Raw genomic sequence first — 26,223 nt, forward strand, 5'->3', positions numbered from 1 at the left:
AACTAGAAATTGAAAAACAAAAATTAATATTTTAAAGAAAAATAATGAATTAATTGAACAATTTTTTTTTTTTAAGTTTAAGTCTCTCTTCTTTTTTTAAGTTTTTTTTATCTTGTTCGATTGATAGTTTTGAGTGTGATGATGTTTACGTTGAGGTTATTATTAACTTGATGGGATGGTAGATACAAAAGAATAATGACTTTATCAAATACTATAGTTGCTTTAATGGAGTGAAAAGAATATTAAAAGTGAAGGTTATTTTATTTTATATGTGAGATTTTATGTTGAAATTGGTGAGAGTGTGTTCTAATTTTGAATTAATCGAAATTGAAAAACAAAAATTAACATTTTAAAAAAAAATAATGAATTAATTGAACAACTTTTTTTTTTAAGTCTCTCTTCTTCTTTAAGCTTTTTTTCTTCTTCAATCAAAAGTTTTGAGTGTGATGATGTTCACTTTGAGGTTATTATTGACTTGATGATAGATAAAAAAAAAATTATCAAATAATATAGTTGCTTTAATGGAGTGAAGAGAGAGTATTGAAAGTGGAGGTTATTTTATTTGACATGTGAGATTTGATGTATAAATGGATGAGAGTGTGTTCTATCTTTCTTCCTGTTGTTACCTTAAAATAAAGAATTAAGGAAAGAGTGAATGAGTTACTTCGTGTATAAAAACTGTACATTAATATTAATTAAAAAAATAAAAAATTATTTTATTTTATTTTTAAGTAATTCATATGAAATGACAAAATACTCCAATGAAATATATTAAATAGGTAGAATCGTAAAAAAATTGTATAAAAAAAACGGTTATAATAAGAAATCTATATATATATATAGAGGTATAGATAAATATTTCTAAATATATAATATATTTTTTATATTTATATAATTAATAACTACATATGATACATTTCGTTAATTACTTCAAAATATTGGAATTTATTTAAAAAGTATTCAAATTTCTTGTGAATACTTCTAAATAATTTGTTGGTTCCTTATTTATATGAACAAATACCGATTCCTTTTGAATTTCGATCCAAAAAAGATGCTCTAAATTTAGTAAACTTTCGTTCCGTTGTGTCTAAGAGTTAGAAACAAACACATTTAAAAGGTGATTTGCTTCTTTACTCTTTATTGTGACCCATATTTTTCTTTCTTAGTTACCACAGCTTTCTTTTCTGTTTCACGAATGAACTTCTATATCTTCTGATGATGTTTTTGTTGGGTGGTAACTGAAACCAATGTTCTGATAAAGACTCTGTTTTCATATGTTCCAAGATTGCTGAACCCTTCTGTAAGTTTTTCTCCTATTTCTCACTTTCTTTCAATCTGTTGTGGATTTTGTTGCTTCATACATGTAATTTTCGATCCATGATTATGAACATGATTCATCTAATTAGTGACAACCTGTTTGGTTGAAGAAATTGAATAATTTTGTTATAATCAGATCAGAATATGGAAATGCTGTTACACTATTTACTCAGATCAGAAAATCATTAGAAAGTTGAATATCTTGTGTTTGAATAATGTGTTTGTTGTTGTGTGTTCTTAAACAAATTTAGTTTTTGAATTTTCACAAAAGATTTTGTATCCCTTTATATTAGGTGAGTCCAATGGTTGGGTTATAAGGGAAGGGATTGTTGAACCAATTTCATAATAATATTTTTTTCATATTTACATCCTTCACAATAAATACACCCATTTCACAATTTAATAAATTAATGTTTTAACCATATTTAATTTTACTTTTAAAGACAAAAATATTATTATATTATTTTTTTTTCAACTGAAAGTGTTTTATTGTTGAGAGTGTGAAATAATTTTGTTCCTTTTTTGTTATATATTTACTTGTTGAGAAACAATGAATTTTTTATTTATTATATATTTACTTTATAGATAAGTTTGCAAATATGAACATGAAATGTGAATCATAAGGTTCAAACAGGTTGAATAAGTGAAATTCAAACTTTATTTTTTAAAATATTTAATATTATACTCTTTGTAATTAATTAAAACTTATTAGAAAACAATACGAGTCTCACTTCTCATTTATTAAATTTCATTCATTATTTTTTTCCCAATAAATTTTGTATTTTATTAACAATTTTTGAAATCTTTAAATGAGTCATAAGATGAAGTTCGGTCACTCCTCTTAAACAGTATGTCGGTCGTATGACACACCTGTAGGACACGTATCCGTGAAGTATTCAATTCAAAAAGTATTTGTTAGATTTTTTACAATTCTAATACGATTATAACATAATTTTAAAAAGGAAAATTACATTAATTTTCTCAAAATTAAACTTTATTGTATAAATTGTTATTATGATTATAAAAATAAGAAACAAATTATTGTGAATTAGTCATGAAAAAACATCTTTCTGCTCCAAAAAATAATCTGGAACATACTTGTGCACATAAATCATTATTGTCAATTTATATAATTCATAATTATATAATATATAGATTTGTGTCTTTGTATCCTACATTTTAGAGATTTTACGTATCTCCGTATCCGTGTCAGTGTCTGTGCCACATGGAGTAAAAACTTTTTTTTTTCACATGTCCAATATAATCTCCAAAAAAATATTTTCAACTCATTTTTACAGCCTTAACTAACTAATGACAGTTTTTTTTTTTTTTGTTTCTTACCCCAATTTGAGCAAGGAACATACTTTAATCCTTAATAAAAAAACTTTAATACTAAAAAATGGACAAGTAGTACTAAACAAACATTATAAGAAGAAACAAGTTTAAAATTAATATTTGTCTCATGTAGTTTAGTTTCTCGTGATATAAAGCCTGCATTGTTAGACACACTTCCATCTCCTAAAGTGGTGGAGGAATAATTCATAAATATGTTTACCATTTTACCCTTTACCCTGGTTAGTCGCCCTAATTAGGTTGTTTCATTATTGAAGTTCAAAATAATAAAAAAGTGTGATATTTTATAAAATGCTTGATGGGTAATACAAATTAATATTTAATGAATATTTTATTATGGGAGTCTAAAATCGAAATAGTGACATTAATTGTGTGAAATGCACATTAATATTTAATGAATTTTTTTATTCCTGAGATGGAATTCAAAGAGTGGGATTAATTGTGTAGAACAATGAAAGAATTGATGGCATGTATGATCCTTGGTTTGTGAGTTCTTATGGTAAAGCAAATGAAGGTAAATAATGGGGTAGCAATTGAAGTAAAAGTAGAATGTTTTTGCATTATTATATTATTATTACTACTGTTACAACCTGCGGTTATATGAATGCACGACCCCATGCGTGAATTTTTACAAAGATCTATGCTTCTTGGTTTGTACTACAGAAGATAAAGCAATTACCCCACTCACCCACCACACATCCCTGAAACCTAGAACCACTGAATCAAGCAGCAATGGTTAAAGACACACAGCCTTTAGCCTATGCTGCAAATGGGCACTCAAAAGATTTTGACCCAACTGTTCCTCCACCCTTCAAGATTGCTGAAATAAGAGCAGCCATACCAGAACATTGCTGGGTCAAGAACCCTTGGAGATCCCTCAGTTATGTTCTCAGGGATGTGTTGGTTATTGCTGCATTGGTGGTGGCAGCAATTCACTTCAACAACTGGTTTCTCTGGCTCCTCTATTGGCCTGTTCAGGGAACAATGTTCTGGGCTATATTTGTGCTTGGACATGACTGGTAATGTGTTGATTTTGTTTTGAGTTTCAAAAATTGTTCAGGATGTTTGTGTTTTCTGTTCTGTAAAGTTCTTCTTTCTGCATTGAACAGTGGCCATGGAAGCTTTTCAAACAGCCCTCTGCTGAACAGCCTGGTGGGACACATCTTGCATTCCTCAATTCTCGTTCCATACCATGGATGGTTGGTTCATGGCATCTCTTTTCTTTTTCATTTGTCCTTGGAAGTTCTGTTCTTTAAGATTTTATAGCATGTTTGAAAATTCATTTAATTGAAACTTACATCTGGGATGTGAAAGTTTTACTACTATCTACTTCTGAGTGACCTGAAAAATCACATCTGGGCTGTGTAACTGAACACTTTTGCCAACCAAATTGATTTTTGTTCTCATGGATTTTGCAGGAGAGTTAGCCACAGAACTCACCACCAAAACCATGGACACATTGAGAAGGACGAGTCATGGGTGCCAGTATGTGATTCATTGCCTCTACCGTGATTCAATTATTACATATATTTTGCAGACCCAAGAAAAAGGGTACCCTTATTATACTTCATGAGACTGTTCTTCAACATGGTTTTTTTTTTGTGTCATTGTCTTAGTTAACAGAGAAGATTTACAAGAGTCTAGACTACGTGACAAGATTTGCTAGATTCACTGTGCCATTTCCATTGTTTGTGTATCCAATTTATTTGGTGAGTGCTTTTTTTACCAGGAATTGAAACAACAATACATTGTTATTATTTTATTCAGTTCAAAGTAATGAGTTTTGTTTGTGATTTGAACTCATTTCAGTTTGGAAGAAGCCCCGGAAAGGAAGGCTCTCACTTCAATCCCTACAGCAATTTGTTCCCACCCAATGAGAGGAAAGGAATAGCACTTTCAACACTATGTTGGGTTATCATGTTTTCTCTGCTTATCTATCTATCCTTCATCACTAGTCCACTTCTGATGCTCAAGGTCTATGGTGTTCCATATTGGGTAAATCCTCATTCCTACACTGTTACTTCTTTTTCCTCCTCTTTTTGAACTCTAAAATAGTTACCACTTCTCCATTAATTATATAATTGTTTGAACATTGCAGATATTTGTTATGTGGCTGGACTTTGTCACATATTTGCATCACCATGGTCACCCCAAGAAACTACCTTGGTACCGCGGCATGGTAACAAATTCAGTTCATTCTGTTGCATCCTTTTCACTTCTTATCTTACTCTTATTATAGCACCTCAGATACAAATCATTTTAATTTCTTTTACATGTGCCTTAAGCTTAGCCGTAGCAGAAATTAGGTGAGGTGTGTTGGTTTTTTGGAAAGCAATAACACAGTTTGTGGTGAACTGAATTGGACAGGAATGGAGTTACTTAAGAGGAGGTCTTACAACTGTGGATCGTGACTATGGCTGGATCAACAACATTCACCATGACATTGGCACCCACGTTATCCATCATCTCTTCCCTCAAATCCCTCACTATAACCTTGTTCAAGCGGTACACTTTTTTATTCCCTCCAAAACCTACTTTTGTTTTATCTCCTGCAACTCACTCTTTTCCATGTAACCTTTCCCTTATTTTTAAACCATTTCTCTGCACCCCACTTGCAATTTTATAATCAGAAATTGGCTATTACTTTAACTTGTCTTCATGTTGAGGGCAGAACTAGTAATTCAGAAAACTTAGATGGCACAAGTAATAAGTGGCATGTGGTTTGAGTATTTTAACCAAATGTCAGAATTAACAGGATAGTATGATAGTTGGAGGAGTTAGACACGTCTCTTAAATCCTGATACACGTATCGGACACCAATCCTTCTCTTTAAGGAGAACACATATTGATGAATTTGTAGAACACGTATTCATGAACTTCTCCTGATAGAATACACGTATTTTTGAACTTTTCCCAGTAGAACACACTTCTCCTGGTAGAATACACGTATTTTTGAACTTCTCCATGTAGAACACACGTATTTTTGAACTAACTTCTCCTTGTCTTGTAGAACACACGTATTATTTTAGAAATTATATGTGTCTGTCTCTATGTCTTTAGAAATTATATGTATATTTGTCTCTATGTCTTTAGAAATTATACGTGTATCTGTATTTATGTCGTATAGCATAGTTGTGTTACATTGGTATATGTAATGAGATGAATATGTGTTGGTAAATGAGTGCAGACAAAGGCAGCGAAATCAGTTCTTGGAGAGTATTACCGTGAGCCAGAGAGATCTGCACCAATTCCATTTCATCTAATAAAGTATTTGTTGAAGAGCATGAGAGAAGACCACTTTGTGAGTGACACTGGAGACATTGTTTACTATCAGACCGATCCTCACTTGCACCGAGACTGACTTCAAATTTTGGTCCATCTATTGTTTTCTAGCTTCTCAAATTACTCATTTCTTCAATGCTACATTTTGGACTTTAACCTTTTCTGAACAATTTGCATAGAGAGACAGGAATATAGAGTGGGGCTCAATGGAATAATACTATTTCTAATAGCTCTGCTAATAAATATTGAATTGTCAGTTTTCATTTCTCACAGAGCCTTCACATGGGACCATTCTATATTTTTAATGTATTCTCACCTTTCAAAACAATTTTCAACTTCCTCTCTCTCTCTTTTAATGCAACAATGTCTTATATATCTCTAATTTTTCATTTTTTACTTTTTAATTTCAATTCAGGATTAAATCAACTATTATTCTTCATTCTTTAACTATCCCTTGTTAATGCTTTGCATAAACAACAAAAGATTTTGATAAATCTTTATCCTATTCACTCGATCTTTGAAAACTTTGAAACTAAAACTGCGTCATAGTTTTGGAACATTATCAACCATTAAATTGAATTAACGTTTTAAAGTGTGCCATATATCTTTAAATAACCACTTCATTTATTTGGTGTTTTTCTATTTTTCATAATGATCTTTTTAGATATGCTTTATAATATAAAAAAATAATAACAAGTGGATGAAATAATTACATTTCAAAATATAATTTAAATGTACACCATATAAATAAATATATACATGAATAAAACTAAGTTTTTATTATTTTTTAAATGTTGTTCATGTACGTGCTCTTATATATATATACTATATAGTATAGTCCTATTATGTCATCACACAAACAATTATAAGAATAAACTATTGAAAGTAAAACTTTTACATAAGATTATTGAAAGTAAAACTTTTACATAAGAAAATGTATATAGAAAGAACAATTTTATTTACAATTCATAAACAATTTAATTTGAATCCAACAAAACCTGCATTTGTGAAATATTATAAACAAATTTCATATACAATTCAATATCCATTTCTTATGTATTCGAGTTGTTTTATCATTTAGTATTTATGCTATAGTGTATGAATACAACATACTCACTTGTATTCTTTATTTGTTCTTTGTTATAAAACGGCAAACACTTACATCTTTATATTTTATTCTATTTTTTTTATTGATAAAAAAATATTAATATGTATAAATAAACTATTTAATATCATATACAAGGTAGAAGATAATAGATATTTAATTATAGTATAATAAATAATAAAATTATTCACTGTAATACAACATTAGACCTGATCCTATCAAAAAGATAAAACTAAGTATATGTACTGATAAAAGAAATATAAACAAATTTGAAAAGCCAATTGAAACTAAATAAAAAAAAAAATAGTTTAGTGTGATTAAATATTTTATGTTCAAATCGAGATACATATAATTGTTATATTTGATTGAATGTTTAAAAAAAATCAAATTAAGCCACACTACAAATACCTTATTGAAAACTTTCTCAAATTTAATACTATTACATTACTGTATTTTTAAAATTCTTAAAATGTGAATACGAATTTGAGTAATATATACATAATATAAAGTTTAAATATGACTTTTTATAACGAAGTTGTGATTTAAAATGATTTACTTATTTATTTTATATATTTTTTAATATTATTTTTACAAAATTACATTAGCACACTCATTTCTTAACAACGTGTTACACACAAATTGTAAGGAATTTCCCAACCTTTTACTACGACTGAGACGTGGATTAGCATTAACATTAGCACTACATTCAGGGTTGACTTCTGATGATTTTTTCTAAATAATTTTAGAAACAATAATAAAATATTGTTCACAAATGAAAATTAATTAATAAAAAATTAAAATTAAAATTTTTAAAAAAATTATATAAAAAAATTGTTTACAACTTAATTTATAGACATATTTTGATAAAAAAATATTTTAAAACTTCTAAAAGTATATATACAATATTTCAAAAGCTAAAATTACTTTATATATAAATTAAAAAAAATTTAAGAAAATTCCTACAAATTAAGTTATATAAAAAATAATTTTTTATTTTTTATCTTTATTCTCTTTATAGTTTTATAATATTTGACATAAGAACACGATGTCGGCATAATGAACCGTAGTGTCTGAAATGGATTGCATCACTACACTCTGAGAATTGATCAAAGGCATGTGAACCCAAACCAAATCACATGACTTTAATGTTTCTCTTTCCTCCCAAAATCTTTCTTAAAAACACAAGACACATCAAATCAAATCCTACACACTTTCTTATATTTAATGATGTTTTGTGTACTAAGATTTTTATTTTTTTTTATAGAAGTGGGTGTAATTTTTTGTCGGGAAGTACAAAAATGTTTTAAAAATATACTTTGAGACAACTCTTTTGATTTGATTATTTTAATAATAAGAAATATAAAATATAATTGTAATTGTATATTATAAAAGATTATTAAGATATAATAAGATTTGTAATGCAGGTGTAAAAAAGGGGAAGATGTCAAAATATAATTATCCTTTAAAAATAATAAGTCGTTGAATTATTTGATAAAAAAAAATTCATACAAAAGCCATGCATAGGTATAATTTATTATTTTTTTCTTTTTATAATTAATAAAAAAGAATATAATATTTATATATATAGATAGATATATAAAGAATATCAATTGCAGAATAACATACACTCTCTTAAGGTTTTCAAACTAATTTAGATTAGTTATTGCATAATTATTTTCTCCTTTCAAATGTTGCAATATTGTGCATAAAATAGGTACAATATTTTCAATTTATAATGTTGTTTTCTGTGTACATTGATGATTTCAATTATTTTATCCCAAGATAAACCATAGTGCAATATTGAGTTTTTTTTTGTTATTTCACTCTCATATGTTAGTATTGAATTTTTTACTTATAATTTATTTTTAAATAATTAAATCATGCTAGCAATTTTTTTAATTGGATTTTCATTCCGAAGATATTAATAGTAATAGATTAAATTTATGGTAATTTTTTATTTTATTAATTATAGATGAACATATGTTATTTGGAGAAAAAATGGTTGCATGAGAAGAAGAACATATTATTCGAGATATGATTAATAATTTTAGTAGATATGGAAAAAATCACGACTCAAGTTTTGAAGAACCTTATTCCATCACATCCAACTAACTCCTCTATGAATATGATTGAATGTGATCTTCATGAACACATGTGTTTTCTTTCAAAGGAGGTTGACTGTAATAACCATTAAGCAAATACCATATTGAGCAAGGGTATAATTTTTTTGTCATTGAATCTAAGTAACGTTGATATATAGCAACCAATTATGGTAATGAGTGTCAATGGAGAAATAGATAGAATTGTTTTTAGTAAAGTCAGACACTATTGGGTGATTAAAAGTATTGAAGTACCTCACACATGCTCATCAAACATTCTCTCCCAAGATCACCAAAATTGCTACCATTGTGCTCAATTTGATAAAAGCAAATCCTTCCATTTCTATAAAAAAATTAATAGCATAAATCAAAAGTCGACATGGTTACAGAAAAGCATGACTTCCTAAACATAAAGTTTTAATCATGGAGTTCAGTGACTGGGAGGATTCATATGATGAACTTTCGAGATGGCTACATACTATACAAGAAATTTTTCCCATAATAGTTGTACAATAAGTTATTTATCCTTATGTTGTGAACGGTGTACAAGACACCTCAGTTTTTATCATGTAACACGTGGTATGGGTGTTCAAACCATACATTAAATTATTTAATTATTGCAAATTGATTGTTCAGGTGGACAAGACATTTTTTAGTGAAAAATACCATGTTACTTTATTGATTACAATTGTTCAAGATGGAAATAGAAACATATTTCCTCTAGCATTGCAAATTTTGAAAGTGGGACAAAGGAAGCTTAGATAAGGTTCTTCCAGTTATTGTGCCAATGAGTCACACTACAACCAAACTTATGCATGATAACATATAGAGAATCAATTATCTGGTCATCTTTAGAATATGAAGAAGTTGGATGAGAGGAACAAGGCTTACACTCAGTATACTACATATGACATATTGCATCCAACTTCAACCAGAAATTCAGAGATGAAGAGACGATTTATTAACATGGGCATTACCTATTATTAGTTTATGAAATCTTTTTATTTAATTTACCTGACTATATTGTTTTAGGATGTAAAATAAACAACTCACTATTCAAGTTAAGTTATCAATTATTAGGTCTGAGTTCTATCAAGTAGTTTAATAGATAAATCAAATATTACTAGAGAAGTGAACTCAAACATTTGATGGAGGTAAGAGGTATGAACACATGATAATAAACTTAGTTGAATGTGTGAACCCTATTTTAAAGGGAACATTCATTACCAATTTTTGCTCTTGTTAAAACAACATTTGAAAAAAAAAACTGATATGGAAACATAATGCATGTTGCGAGTAGGACATCAATAACCTAAAGATATCACAACCTTACCCAAGAAAAATGAAAAGAAATTGAACAAGTGTCATGTCTAACTCTATAATCAGACAAATTCAGAGTTTGATATTTAGAAGACAATGACTCCCCAAATTGGTCGACGACCAATGTCATACATAGTCAAATTAAATGATTGTTGGTGTGATTGTGACATATTTCAAACTCTTATTATTTTCATGTAACTGTCATTTGTTTTACTTGCCACTTGCAATTGTTACATAAATTGACCTAATTTACAGTTTACAGAACATTTACAAGACTTACAAAGTTCAATTTCATTTCGTCTAAAATAAGATTATTGGCAACATATACGAGTCCAAACTTCATTCATGGCCCTCACATGTGTTGTAAATTTCTAGGAAGATCAATAACTACTCATATCCATGACGAAATGGATCAACTAAGTCAATAATCTAAAAAAATATTCTTATTATCGGAAAAAAATGTCCAAATAGAAAAAAAATACTCATATAGACAATAATAAATAATTTCTTACATATTTATTTCCCATCAATTAATTTTATTTAAAGGACAACACATTTTATTGGCATTGTTTTGAATTTTCTTAAATTGTTTAAGGAGTAGGTACATTGTTGGTTGCAGTTACAGAAATTTAAGAACATTATTGACTTTTCAGCCAAACAATTTATTGTGTCCTAAAGTTTACTGAAGAATAACAAGTAAGTTTATATGTTTTTTGCCCCATTTTCTAGGGCATAATATGAATACTAATTATGAATATTTATTATCTATACCGATATATATAATATTTATTGTTTATATTTAATGTGAGATAGGTAACTATTTGACACCTCAGCATTTTCGATTTATTGAAATAATGTCTCAATGTTAATACTGATACTATGTTTATTAGGGTAAAGATTATTACATGCCAGAAATTTTTAAATAATATAGTTCAAAAATATATAAATGGTGAAAATCGAATTTTAAACCTTTTGTAAATAAAGTGATAGAAGTGATAAGTAATTAAAATTTGTACTTCATAAATATTATATTTATATTTTATAATGAATGTTAAAATTTTTAAAGTATACTCGGATTATAATTTATTACAACTTCTACATTAATACAATGTTATCAACCATCTTAATAATTTATGTTCAGACATTTTATTGGTTGGTGTATTAAGTATATGCAAAACCCAAGTACCTTCTTACACTTGCTATTTAGGACAAGTGACCCTAAAATTAGGGAACATGCTTGAAGCACTCCTACAAAATTAGGAATATTGACCACAAACAATATTATAAAAGATTAGCTTTTGTTGAACTTAATTTTCACTTGTTTATTTTATTTTATTTAAATTCATACCCCAATAGAATAAGATAAAATTTCCTTAATCTTAAAAAATAATTGGATCAAGTAAATGTATCATTATTTACTGCAGAGATTATTCAATGCATAGTTGGATTGATTGCACATCTTGTTCTTCAATCAATTTCAAGATTTATTATAATTTCTTTGCCTTTCCAAAAAATATATTCTTTAGAAAAAAAATATACATTTACAATTAACTATTTACACTGTTTCATCGTCATTTTAGTAGTGTTCAAAAAAGTCTTAATAATACACTCTTAACATATTTTAAAATGTTGGTTAAAATTTATTTGAAATTAAAAAATAAAATCTATTAATTTTTTTAAATTTTTAATACATTTTAACTAATAATAATAAAAACATGACTAATATTATCTCGTTATTATTATCAACATAACTACTGTTGTTCTAGTTTTGTTTACCATGACAAATATATTATTATTAATTTAATCGCATATCTACAAACTCTGACCATGACTCATGTGATTTATTATAGACAAATATATAATAATAATCATTGGATATATTAATCAAATATATAATTAATGGTTAAGATGCCTTAGTTTCAATTGTCGCTATCAATTTTTACCATTTAAAGCTATTTTTGCTGATTAGTCCTTTCTTAAAAGACCATTAAAAAATCGAGAGTGTAATAAAATAATTGTTAATATTCATAATATATAACTAGCCGTAAATTTGTAAAATTAAAATTTACTTTTCAAAATAATATCAATGATATTTAAAATTTATTAGATTAGTATTGAAATTAGTAAGATGTATATTTTAAGTCTAACTCAATCTCATAAAACTAATTTATAAGGTGAGGGTTGCACCCACTAGTATACTATAAAATAACACATCTCCTCATGTCGAGGTTATCAATTTATTTATGAGATCATATATTATGAGTGGTTTGATAATGATTCGATAGCAAGAGATTTGATAAACCCAACAAAATAGACTCGAAATTATTCTGATAGCAAATTAAAAAATAAACTTTAAATCTAAATTAACCTCATAAAATCGATTTATAAAATGAAATGTCATAATCTCTGATCGATCTGAAATTTATTATATTTATTATTCCGGTACAATCCATAACCTCTAAAACGTGTAGAATAACTTTGTTATAGGGAGGTATACGGTATATTATGCGTGTGTTTGAAAGTGAGTTAAAGGAGCATATAAAGCGTGAAGCGGACACAAAATTACACTAGTGGAGTGTGAACCACGAGCCCATTATTTTATTTCAAAAAATTTAACTCAATACTAAATTTCTATAATTAATATTTTCCTACCACTGTACTTTTTCCTGTTTCAATTCTTTTATTTAATCTTTACAAAAAAAAATATAATTTAAAATATTTTTTTACCCAAAAAAATAAAATACGATCGAAATCAACAATTTGAAGTCATTTTTGTCTTCTCACTTTTCCATTATATTTTCCATAAGTGTATTAGATAGATTTTTTAAGAGAATGATTTAGCTTCAAGTAGAAATTATAAATTATAAAAAAAAAATCTGAGTGGTTAAAATTAAAGGCACAAACATTAAACACATTAAAGTAAAAATATTTAAAAAATGTAATTAAGCATCACAGATATGAATAAAATGTTTTAAATTTGAAATGTTGGATTATTGGATGAATTGTTAATTAATTTGTTGGATCTTGTTTTACATGTTGTTTGAATGTTATTTTAAATAAGAATGAAAGAATCTTTTCCATAGAAGAAGATCTCCAAAGCATTTTTCAGTCAAGTTATCATAAGAATCTCCACGTGGCATTATGTAAATCTTAAATTTTATACTAAAATTTTGCATAAGATTATGGTCTAAAAAATATTTAATTGAAATAATCTTTTAAATTGTAAAAAAATAAGGTGTAAATAAAAAAAATTACAAAAATGTGAATTTTATAAGATTTTATAATTGAAGTAAATTTATGAAAAATTCTTTAAAATAATGCTACCACTAGTATTTTATAAATATCTAATTAACTTTTTATTTAAATAATTTTAGTTTTTAGGTATGTTTTTTTTTTGTAAATCCAACAATAACTTTATTTACTTTTTGACTGATTAATCTGCCAATTAATTACTAAATAAACAGGACAAGTTAAATTTTTAACCTGCTTTATCTATAAAAGGTCAACTTGTGTTCCATTTTAAACGAGTTAATGACAAACTAAATGAATAGGCTTGTTTTGTAACTCTTATATCTAATAATATACATTATTTAAGTAAGTACATTAGGACATATTTGTTATACAATTCTTTTATGAAAATATTAAAAAAACAATTTAAAAAAACATTTTTCAAGTAATATTATTTTATATTCTTTTAGTTTTCTCGAGTAAATATTCTTTAAAGATAATATCTTTTACCATCTTATACTTTCTTCTTCTACCCTATTCTCACAGATGTAGAAAATTTGCAAATTATATAATATGGAAATTGATTTTGAATTGTGTAGTCTAAAATTAAAAAGTGTATTATAAATTATAAAATCTAAAAATTAGTATAGATGGTGTGATATGGAATATATTTTTAAATTTAAAAATACATCCTAAACTATGTAATATAAGAATATATTCTATATTTTGTAATTTAAAATATATTTTTAGATTATACAAAATAAAAATGTTTATAAAGTACGTAATTTAATGTAGATTATATACTGGAAAATATATTTTTAAATTGTATAATTCAAAACATGTTTTCAAATTTCTAATCTCAAAAATATAAAGCATGAAATATTTATTTAACTTTTCCAACCTCCCTTTAGAAATTAGGAAATTTTTTTCTACTCGTCCGTATTTTCTTTTTTTCACCTCCATAAATCTTTCAACTCCCAAATTACCCTTAGTTAAAAGGTGTAGAATTTGTTTTTTTTTTTCATTTGCGAATTGAATAATTTGTAAATATTTTAAACTCTAGAATTCAGAATGCATTTTTAAAAAAAATACCTTTCAAGAAATGTATTTCAAATTTTAGAATTTGAAAAAAAGAAGAGGAATGTTAGTAAAAAAGATGAAAAAGGCCAAAACTGTCATTTCATATCTTCTGTGTAGGTGGAAAAAAAGCATGGGGTGAGAAAGAAATAGTTTTCCGTTAACTCATTGACCCAATCCACTAAATCAAACCTTCTTCCATGCCCTTTACTTCTATGATTGGTTCAAGTTCCTCCTAATCTCAACTGCAACATTTCTCATAATTCATTTTTATGGTAAAAATATATTGAATTCTTATAAAGAGATAGAATTGTTATACTATTATTGAATTTGCGAAATTCATGTTTAATAGTCAATTAAAAGTTCTACTATGTCTATTAAATAAGTTTTACCTTTCTAGATAATTTTTTTTTTATAATTATTTGATGATAACCATGTTAATATAAGTTGTTTTGACCTTAAGTCCATTAAGATAACATCGTTAATATCAATCACTGCATTTAAGGTATGGTCCGTTTTGAAGTTTTTAAACTTCGTCACAAGTTTATCCTTAAACAATGTTGGACGACTATATTGAAACATAAGTTCCAAAACAAAATCTAAAAAAAATATACTAGTTTACTATATTTTTATAGCATTTAATAAACATTGAGAAAGAGAATGCCAAACCTTAACTAGTTAGATTAAGGATGTTTATAACTCATGAAGATGAGTTGTACATAAAATGTTACCTATTTTAGTTAGGATATGTTTAAGTTGAAACATTCCTAATTTCAATTAAATTTAACTAACCAAGATAGATTGGAATTCTTAGATCTAAAAACAAACATGTCACTAAGTCCTTTATTTAGTTTGAAATCCAAAGTCTTAACCTACCTTTTTCAGGTTCTCTAACTTTTAGAATTTAGAGGAAGCTAAAAACTTGAGTTATGTTCATATTCTAAAAGAAAAAGAAAGTTGAGTTACGGTTTTTATCTTTTGGCTTTTTGTAACTTTGGAACCGTTTTCAAAACTTGAAACTCTCACTAAGTACAAACATTTGGCTGCAAAAACATTACCTGTTAAGACAAATGCATAAGTGTAAGAACTTTTTGAAATCCGTTACTTTTTATTGTAAGCCAAATTAGATGCAAACACAGTTGCCATAACTTGTGGGGACTGGTATTGTACTGTTGCTATCAACCTTCCTTCTAACCCTTCCCTCCAAAGGCCAAAACAGTGCCTATGCTGGAACAAGCACAACCAAAAGTCAGTATCTTCGGCTGCAGAACCCAAAAGAATTTGGCAGGCCACTGACATTACCAGCTACTCTGACATGAAAAAACAAACACATTCTGTCAATGTTTCACCCTCCACGCAAAACTACAAACTATACAGTCACTGCTAAGCTTACAAGTTAGACCAACCAACCACACAATCTGACCCTCATCATCTATCATCAAAATTTATACTCTTTTTAGCTGAATTCGGTGTATGTCTCAACAGACAACATTTTCATATACAAACTTCACTACCTAAAATTTGGATTTCTAGTGGTCTGTTTAAAGACCAAGATTATTTTTGGATCATGCTACATAGCATGTCTGGAAACTGGTTAGAAAAAGAAGAATCTTGATTGAGATTGAGATACCAAATTTTGTAACTCAGTTTTTAAAAGAAAATCTACAATTAAACATTATCTCTGCTAAATCAAACAACTATTTGTTGAAAAATCTGTGTGCTAAAACCATGTATGTAAAGGCCACTCGTTTTTCATTTTTTTTCCTTTCCCAGTGTTTGAACTTGAATGAAGGTGGTAAAAGTGGCACCTCAACGCGCCCCAAGAGAGGGTTTTTGTTTGCACCAAGCAAGGAAATAAAAGGACAAATATTGGCATGAAGTAAGAACTGACTTGTCAATGGTCAAAAGCAAAGTAGTAACCCCACTCTAACTTGCTACCTCTCACAGACATTCAAATGCAGATCCCGCCACCCTTCTCTCTGATATAGCAGAATTCAAATCTCACTTTTGCTTGCTCCCATCTCATAACCATTGCACCTTTCTCTTTGGAGAGTTCGAAATCCAAAAATAAAATCATTCCACTTTTTTCATCATTCTATTCTCTTTAGCTCTTTTGCTTGTTTACTAGATCCTTCAACATGAAGCTCTTCACATCACCATCTTATTCATCAACCCCATCATCTTCATCCACCCTCAGCTTGGATCCATCTTTGTGCAACTCCAAAAGTGCCACAGCAGGGTGTCTCACTGCCATCTTGCGCAGGATTCTCTGCTCTGGTGGCCTTCCAACACACCCATCAGACCAAATAAGAGAACTTGATTCAGTGTCAAAGATGAGTGGAAAAGTTCAAGAATTGAAGACTAAACAAGACAATGAATCTACCACCACCAGTAGTATCACTCCTGGGTTAGTGGAAAGATTAATGGGTTTGGAATCAATGGGTGACAGGGAGAGACCCATTGAATCAAGTTCTTCACTTTCACGTAGCAAATCCATGAACTCTGTGGACTACTTGGGGGAATGCAAGCGAATGGAGGGTCTTCACAATCATGCTAAATCTTCATCATTCCGTGAGGTCCCAACTCTGCTTGAAAATGAGAACTTCTTGGTACTCAGCTTCGAACGTGGATGTGATTGTGGAGAATTCAGGTCCAAAGAGAGAAAAAAAGAAAAGGGTTTAAAAGAGAGAGGTGAGTTCAAGAAAAACAAGAGAGAAAAGGTGCATGATGAGAAGGGGAACTTCTGTGACATGTCTTCTGCCAATGTTGGAAATGATGACGAACATAAAATTCAATTTTCCAACACTTCTACACAGTTTATGGCTTGTTTTGAAAAGGAGTACCTTGATTCAGAAACGGTGAGATTCTCACACAACATGAACCGCAAGGAAGTAACCAATGGTGAGAAAATGAAGAGGAGAAAGAAGGGAACAGCATGTTATGCAGAAAAGAAGGTGGACACCGAATGTAGTTCAGAAGATTCAAGTCCGGTTTCTATCTTTGATTTTGAGCGGGAAGTTCCTGGAACAGGTTTGTTTCTTTAAGTTAAGTTCAATTTTGAATAATTCTAAACTCCCTATCCAATGTGTTTTATTTTCCAACACATTAAATATTTTAACTTGTTTTATTTAGAGGTTCTTTGGTTGCATGTTGCATATTAGATTTTGCAGGTTTAATGAGAAGTTAATGGCTATAGATTGCATGTTTCTGGACTAAATGGACGTAATTGTTTACTTTCTGATGAGTTTATAAATGTGTAGTTAATACTTTCTTTATAAAAGAGGAGGAAGATATAATTTGATCAATTTTTCCTTATATGGTCATAGCAGTTGTGTGTTTAGCTTTAGATTCATCATGTCAGGTGAGAGTTTTTTCCCCAAGTTTTAATTTGTTAACTTATTATGCATAAACTGGTTGTAGATGTGGATTCTTTTGGTGTTGATGCGAGTTGGAGAAGAAAATTGTCTCCAGAGCTTGAGAATGACAAGCTTTGTGTTCTGAATTGTGATAGTAACATGATGATTGAGGAGGAGATGAAGGTTTGTACAATTGAGAACAACAAACATGAAGGATCTAAGAGAAAAGAGAAGCAAAGCCAAGATTGTGTAGATATTTGGGGAGAAATTTGTAGGCTAGTTGAAGGTGAATTGGGATCAAACAAGTTAGAGGCAGAATGGAAGAAACAAGGTGATTTTGAAAGTTTATGTGGAGATTTTGAGTCAGAAATTTTTGATCAATTGTTACATGAGTTCATAGATCAACTTGTTGGGAATCCCTTGAAAGCATTGCAACTTCAAAATTTGTAAAAGAAGCAAATTAATGAAGTGTAAAAAGATTTTGATTCTCCCTCTTGTTTTGTTTAAAATCTGATTCCGTCTGTCACATTTTGCATGAAGGATATTGTTCATTTATTTGCTAGTTTCAATGCTGCAATGTGTTTCGACCGAGCTTTATCTAAATATGACACATGGCACGAGACAAGACCACAACCTTAGCCTTATTGAAATGTCATAGAAATAAAATTTTAAAAAAAAAATCATCATTTTATTTACATCATTCTTACACCTTTAATATAAGAAAGCAGGGGAAGAAACACAGCATGATCATGATCATGATCACTCTTGTGCATCTTTAACTTTGTTATAGTTAAATAACTATAAAGATGATTAAAAGCATTTTGATGAAATAAAAAGTTTAGAATAACATACACAGTGGACAAGGCATTAGCTAGGAAGTCAAATTTATTTCCATGAGGCAACTAGGAAGATTTTTCTTTTTGCTTTTTCCTTTTCCTACACAATAAGCCAAAATGATGTATCCACTGTGTTAAAGCGACCTTGGAGACACTTTTTCTATCTTTAAATTCCTAACAAGAAAAGTATAGAGAAATTGAAATTATAAAAGCATCGATGTGGAAATAACAAACTTCATCTTGAAATGCACTTCACACAGCACAAGCAAGTCAACTTCATTTCCTGAGGAAGTTACAAGTGTAATGCAGATGGGTTTTTTCTACACAAGAGTCCAAATGTTGCTGTGTCCACCAAAATATTAAATTAAAGCTACAATTGATCCAAAATCAACCCTTCAATCAATACCAAAACCAAAATCACTTTTTATTTGTCACTAGCTGAATTGTATTTTAACTTCATTTGTGGTTTTAGTCTCTTTCTTCTTTATGTATATCATTTAGATTCCTTTATTTTCGTCTCTCATGATATAGTAAAACTCTTTCATTTGTACACAAGAGGCCAAATACTGTACCGAATAAAAAATATAAAAGCTACTTGGAAAAGACCAAAGAAACATATAAGCATGTAAATGTTAGCCAGTTTTTTACATGGATGTTCATGCTGCCTTAAATGATTCATATTCACTATAATGGTAATCATTCTTGGTATCTTTTTTAAGAACTTACTTCAGTTCACTCTAAACACAACTACTTAATATAAAAGAAATCTAATAAAAGAATAATTTAAGTGGAATGTTATTTATGCAACAATTTAGTAAACAGATACTACAATAACTTTTTTGCACATCATTATTACATATTATAGTGATGAAGATATGATGTGTATCACAGATAGTTACTACCTTAACTCAAATTTAAGCTGTAATGATATTTACTACCTTAGCTTGGAATACAACAAACCAATTTGTTTTAATATTGAAGTTCAGTTTAGCTTGAATATAATCTAAAAGGATGAATGAGTCAAATAAAAGCAGCTTAGAAGGTGCGTAACCTATTTTTACTCCTCATCCCAGTGCTTCTCTGTCATTAAACAAGTTTCAATGTCTGACAAAAATGGACCAAAATATGTTTAGAGGTGTGAAGTGGCGAAACTGTTGAATGGGCAAATTAAAAAGGATTGATAAAAGCCCAAGTGCAATACGTTAGCTTTTGAGAATGCTTTTTGTTAGTGCTTTATAATCCTCCACATTCATAACAAAGAACCAATAAATGTAACTTTGATTGAAGAAAAGTAGCAGAGCAAGGAGTAGGTGGAGCATGTGGAAAAACGAGTTTAGGAAAACACACACAATAAGTTGCTAGAGACCACATAACAAAAATAAAGCTATCCTATTTCTTCAAGACAAGGTAACTTAAACTGCCAAGTACAATTGTACAACTAGATTGGACCCACTTAATCATTCTTCTATGGCTAATGGGAAAATTCAGAATCGCCAATATTGACTCACAGAGACATTAATGAGTCACTATTTGTAAGAATCAGAACTTATGGTAATGTCAAAACATGCACACGCTGACTGACTTCTTGTACTGGTGCAGCAGTGTGAAAACAATGGTTTAACAACACACTTTTACTTATTTTTCGTACTACAGAACCATAAATAAAACCTTAATTATTTGATGGTTTCGGTAATAATAATGTAAGTGTTCCTAAGATTTCGATGATAAGAATGATGACTTACCAACACAAGAAAATGTCCAAGAAAGTTAGAGTGAGAATAAAAGGAATATGCCAGGAATACATGATATGCAAATTTAGAATGGGCATTAATAAAAATTATTACATCTCCAGTCTCATTGTATTGAATACTATATCCCCCCCACTACATTGTTGTGATTCAGTCAATGAAGTTACAACTTACATACTCAATGGAACATATATATGAAGAAAAGATCAGGGAAAAAATGGAATCAATTAACCCAGCAACGGGTAGTTACTGAAGCAGAAAACTTGCGCCCTGCCCATTTTTCTATATCCTAGCCTTGGTAGACCATTTCACCGTTCTTTTTGCAAATTGTCACCATCTAAATAAATTCTATAAAATTCAAAAAACAAATCATTAAATAAATAAAGTTTTGAGTTGCAATAAGGAGCTGCTACTACGGGAAAGGGAGTTTCAATCATGCCACCATTTGCTCCTGATCCAAGTACATTTGCTCCATCCACGCTGGAATTGTTTCTGTTCCATTATGGCATTGTTTTGGCTGATCTTCGACCCCAGATTCTGGTGGAGCATCCTTGACAAGTGAGTTAACCCAAGACACGTCTGGCTCATCATCAACATTTGCTGCCATTTTGGTTGAAGCCACTGTGATGGAACTGTTGCTGCTTCGGAATCCAAAGGAGGCAGATTTCCTCAGTTTATTCAGCTCATCTCCATTTATGGCCCAATCAAGTTTTCCATCAGGTGAGCCCCAGTTGGAGAAGGTGGAGAGCTTTGGAGAAGGAAGCTCAGAATGATGGTTCACCATGCTTCGCTCGATAAAGCTGTGGCTACGCTTTGCAAAGGCAGCAGCTCTTGGATTCAAAGCCACTGAGGCTCCTTCAGCAGATGGATCAACCCTGAAGGGTCTCGATTCAACCATGTTTGACATGGAAAGGCCCGATGAATAGCCTCCCAGCTGCTGGTTCATGTTCGAACGCATTTGGATTCCAGTTGGAGATTGTAACTGAGGTCCTGCAACATCAAGTGAGATTCCATGGAATTTAGACAAAATTGATGATTCAGGAGATCCAAAAGTATCTTCAAGGTTGGAAGGCATCACCCCTGAAAGCCTATTTAACTCCCCAATGTGATCACTCAGAGAAACACGAAAAGATGGACTATTAGGCATGGAATTTTTCCAGTTGGTGGGAGAGGAAAGACCAGACATCTCATCCATCATTAGCTGTTGTCTACGCCGATGAGCTTCAAGTCCAAGCAGTTCAAAATCCAAATCAACGTCTCTTGCAGCTGATGCAGCCTTCAATCTGCTTTTGGGCAGCTGCAGGGTGGGGACTGCAACATTAGATTGAGACCAAATGGAACCATTAACCGGAGAAGATGCCCCAGATGGAGTCAAAGGTGGTTTTGAGGCAGGAGGTATCAAGATTGATGGAGAACCAAGTGCAATTGGGCTAACTGAACCCATCTCCAATGCAGAAGCACTGATAGAATAGGACCTTGGAGAAGGAATAGCAGAACCTGTAGAAGCATACAAGGGACGAAGCTCCTCCGCCTTGTGTGCAAAGAAGCAAACTCTCCTTGTGCATCCACTCTCATCCTTGCAGAGCCTGGTCCGGTACTGGGCAGGGTGAAGCCAGCACTCAAATATACCATGAGCATACTCACAGGCATCCCCTTTGCTGCAAGATCCCTTGCGAAACTCAGGACAAGGGACACAGCTGTAATGGTACTTCCTTGGATCACGTCGCCTTGCGTTCTCCCCTGGATGAACAAAGGGGCACTCGGTCCAGTCATGAGAATAGGCCCTGGAACAAGGCTTCACTTTGAATGTATACATCCTAAACTCATCAGTGCCATATATCCCATTCTTTATGTCAGGAAGGGAGAGATCAATGGGATAATCTTTGGAAACACGGGGTGTGGTCGTTTCTTGCCTTTGTTCCTCAATTTGGTCAATCACTTGTGGAAGTGAGAAACATGTCTGATCAGCAGCATCACAGGTACCCTCCAGGAGGGCCTGCAGCACCCTGGCCCTTGGACTGAAAATAGAATTAGCCACAGAAACAATCAAGTCAATTGGCCTGTTACCATCAGCATCAACAGCACTAACATCAGCAGATGCATCAAGCAAAAGCTTGACAATCTCAACAGAAGCAGCAGAGCCCCCAGCAACAGCACAATGAAGAGCAGTAGCCCCATCTGACCTACTGGCCCGGGTAACATCAACACGACCAGTTCCAAGAATATAAGCTGACACATCAAGGCTTCCAAACGTAGAAGCAACCATGAGAGCAGTCCTCTCTTCATAACCTATTCTCTTTGAGCCAGCACGCCTTCCATACCACAACCCCACCCCATCAACATCATGACCCTCCTTTTCAACCGCCTCTTTGAAGCCAATTAGATCATCCGCAGCAGAAAACTCAAGCAAAGCAGAAATTCTGTGATGCATCCCTTCTTTTCCACACTCTTCCTCCATCACCAAACCGATTTGAGAAGGTTTCCCCTTGGAAACACCGCACATGGATTTATGCAATAAATTCCCCTAAAACCTCAGCAGAATCTGAAAAAATCACAGCACAAAACAGGTTTAACACGCTATTTGCACCAGAAAACAAATTCAACTTTAAACCAGGGAAAACACTATCTAAGATAACAAAATTAAAACAGATGAATGCAAATTAAGAGGAAGATTCTCCCCAATCTGTGAGAAAATAAACGACTTTGAAACTTTGAAAGCTATTTACAACAAGCATACATCAAATTGACAAAGATTGATAGTACTTTATAATTAGGCACCAACAGCTATAAAAATTAGCGCAATCCAGGTAACAAAAATGAAAAAATCGTCTCAAACAGAAACAGAATAGCATGTACAACCTGTCCTTTTTTTCCCTTGTTAGAGAAAAAAAAAACACAAATTTTAACATGATTCAGTTGAATTTTCACCATCAATCAACATTCTCAGGCAAAAAACTTCGTATCATGTTCAGAATTTTTCTTGGCAAGCAAGGGAAAATCACAGTAGTCTGAAAAACTAGTAAAAAAATCATTTTTGAACAGAAACTGGAACACCCATTAGTGTGAATAAGAGAAGAGAAGGAGCAAGAACAGAAAAAACATACCTTGGAGACAAAAACACACAAAACAAGGAAGGCAGGCTCTGGTTTTGTGCCTGCTCTTTAATACTTGCAAAGCTTTTTAGAGAGTGGAAGACTTTTCTTCTACCCTTGTTCTTATTTTATTTATTTTATTTTTCTTTTAATGTTTGGGTCAAAAAAGTGGACCCCACATGGCTGAGTACCAGTCACCAGTTCCTCTTCTTCCTTTGCTACTTCATTTATGGTTTTGTTTTTGCTCTCTTTCTTCATTGAACAATTACTTTTATTTATTAGAAAACACTTTCTAGATGTTGCTGATGTGCTTGTTTAAACATTTAATCAATTTGAAAAAGGAAAAAAATTATATTATTACTTATTTGGAGAGGTTAGTTTGAATATTTTCTTAGGAAAAAAATTATGTCTACATTAAAAATAGTTGTGCAACTTCTATTTTTCAAAAAGATTTACTTTTTTTATGCATTCTTCAATTACTTCTCAAAATTAAAAAAATAACTAAAATATTTTCAATAGAAATTTCTTACCAGAATTTTCTAAACCATCTATTTTTATTGAAGTTATTTTTAGCTCTATAGTGTCATATTTTTTAAAAGAATTCTGACTCAACTTTTTTTAGAATTAAAAAGATTAAAATTCAGATTTTTATAACTTTTTATTTCACTTAATTATGTTTAAAATGAATTACACTTAAAAACTGAGTTAGCTTTACTTAAAAATAAACATTTTTAAAAAAAGACTTTCCTTAAATGTAAGAAAAATGTGTATGTCACCTATATTTAGTGCACATCTGTTTAATGATTTCTTCACATCAATAAATTGTAAGAATTTAAAAAATAATTTTAGAATAAATTTAATGTAATTATAATGACAATTGAGTATTTTAAAAAACAAAAAATATATAAAAAAAATATAGTTATTTAACTTTCATCTTAAAATAATCACATCTTTTAAAACACTTTTTCATTTATTCATCTACATGGATGAGAATGAAAGGAGGTTCATATGATTGAGTATGAGGTTTAAAAAATAATTTATCATAACATATCATATCACTGCAAGAAAATTATTAAATAACAATAAAATTTAGAGATAAAAAATACTTTGTCCTTGTATTGACCAAATTAGATATTATTTTAGACACTAAAATATTATTGGTATCTAAAGTGATTTCTATTATTAATAAAAAAAAATTATAAATTGGTATCTAAATTAGCTACAAAGGTTTTAGCTACTAATATTTCAGTTTATAAATTAGTCTATGAAAGACTAATAGAGATTAATTTAGAATGTGAAGGAGTAAGTAGCTAAAACATTGGTTGTCAATGGTTAGATACTATTTTATAAATTTTTATTAATAATAAAAATTACTTTAGATACCTATAATTTTTTTAGTTTATAAAATGGTCTCTATTTTAGTTAAATAATAACTAATTATTTTGGTCTCTAAAATTAGTTTTTATTTAATGATTTTCTTGTAGTGTATGGATTAACCATATCATATGAGGATAAATTTCTTGAACGAGAGACTTTGTTATAATGATAACATAGTGATATGACAAGTGCAAGTCCCGAAGTCTAATTTCAATACACTGGTATTTCGGAAGTAGATTCGAGTATTTATGTGTTGGTGTCATTGAATTTCTGACATTGAACATAAAATATTTGTAGACACTTGATTGTTTACTACATAAATATAGATTAAATATTATGTCAGTGAATCGGATAAAATGTGATGTTTCATGTGTTTTGATGTAAATTGGTCATAAAAATCAATTTTAGAGACAACCAATAATTAATTATTACATTGATTAAATTAGATAGTATTTTAGATACTATAGAATTATTGGTATCAATATTAGTTTCTATTATTAATAGATAATTTATAAATTAGTATATAATTAGCTACTACAATTTTAACTTCAACTAATTATTATTTTTAATTATTTTCATATCTATATTTTAATTTATATTGTATAATTATTAAAGTAAGATAAGGATGGATGTCACACAAATCACCAGTTCATTAAAATTAATTTTTCTTTCAATAATATTTAATACAAATTAAAGATAAAGATAAATAATGAATGAGGAGAGAGAAATAAACATTAAAAATAGAAAAAAAATACATCTTAATTTATTTTTAAATAATAGTGGGTAGTTATGAGTCAATTAACAAAGAAACTTACAAAACTGAAAATTTATTTATTATCTATACGTTACCTGATATTTTTAACCAAAATATTTTTATTATAAGGAATAGATAAGCACAAAGCTTTATTTGTGTAATTTACAAGTTAGGTTTGTTAACATTTTATTTTATAAGTATATCAACATAACATGAATTTCTAATTTCTCTATATATTACAAGTTATTTGAATTAGATGGTAATTTATTTTTTGTTACT

General features: G+C 29.8%; 3 protein-coding genes across 3 annotated transcripts; 2 read left to right on the top strand and 1 right to left on the bottom strand.

Moving 5' to 3' along the window:
* The first annotated feature begins 1,119 nt into the window (after positions 1 to 1,119).
* On the top strand, positions 1,120 to 6,280 carry LOC137823720 (omega-3 fatty acid desaturase, endoplasmic reticulum). The gene is made up of 9 exons (XM_068628958.1): positions 1,120 to 1,300; positions 3,334 to 3,689; positions 3,780 to 3,869; positions 4,089 to 4,155; positions 4,287 to 4,379; positions 4,480 to 4,665; positions 4,769 to 4,849; positions 5,038 to 5,175; positions 5,858 to 6,280. Exons 2-9 carry the CDS (start codon positions 3,403 to 3,405, stop codon positions 6,029 to 6,031), a joined length of 1,116 nt encoding a protein of 371 aa, XP_068485059.1. The 5' UTR covers positions 1,120 to 1,300; positions 3,334 to 3,402; the 3' UTR covers positions 6,032 to 6,280.
* Positions 6,281 to 16,669: 10,389 nt separating this feature from the next.
* LOC137823722 (uncharacterized) lies at positions 16,670 to 18,627 on the top strand. Its single transcript, XM_068628959.1, has 2 exons — positions 16,670 to 17,811; positions 18,202 to 18,627. The coding sequence occupies exons 1-2, from the start codon at positions 16,920 to 16,922 to the stop codon at positions 18,585 to 18,587; spliced, it is 1,278 nt and encodes a 425-aa protein (XP_068485060.1). The 5' UTR covers positions 16,670 to 16,919; the 3' UTR covers positions 18,588 to 18,627.
* A 2,149-nt stretch (positions 18,628 to 20,776) lies between these two features.
* LOC137823723 (zinc finger CCCH domain-containing protein 66) lies at positions 20,777 to 24,060 on the bottom strand. The gene is made up of 2 exons (XM_068628960.1): positions 23,826 to 24,060; positions 20,777 to 23,263 (listed from the first exon to the last, which is right to left on the bottom strand). The coding sequence occupies exon 2, from the start codon at positions 23,222 to 23,224 to the stop codon at positions 21,155 to 21,157; it is 2,070 nt and encodes a 689-aa protein (XP_068485061.1). The 5' UTR covers positions 23,225 to 23,263; positions 23,826 to 24,060; the 3' UTR covers positions 20,777 to 21,154.
* Positions 24,061 to 26,223: the final 2,163 nt, after the last annotated feature.

The sequence above is a fragment of the Phaseolus vulgaris genome, chromosome 8 (genome assembly GCF_000499845.2).
Source record: "Phaseolus vulgaris cultivar G19833 chromosome 8, P. vulgaris v2.0, whole genome shotgun sequence".
Lineage (NCBI taxonomy): Eukaryota > Viridiplantae > Streptophyta > Magnoliopsida > Fabales > Fabaceae > Phaseolus > Phaseolus vulgaris.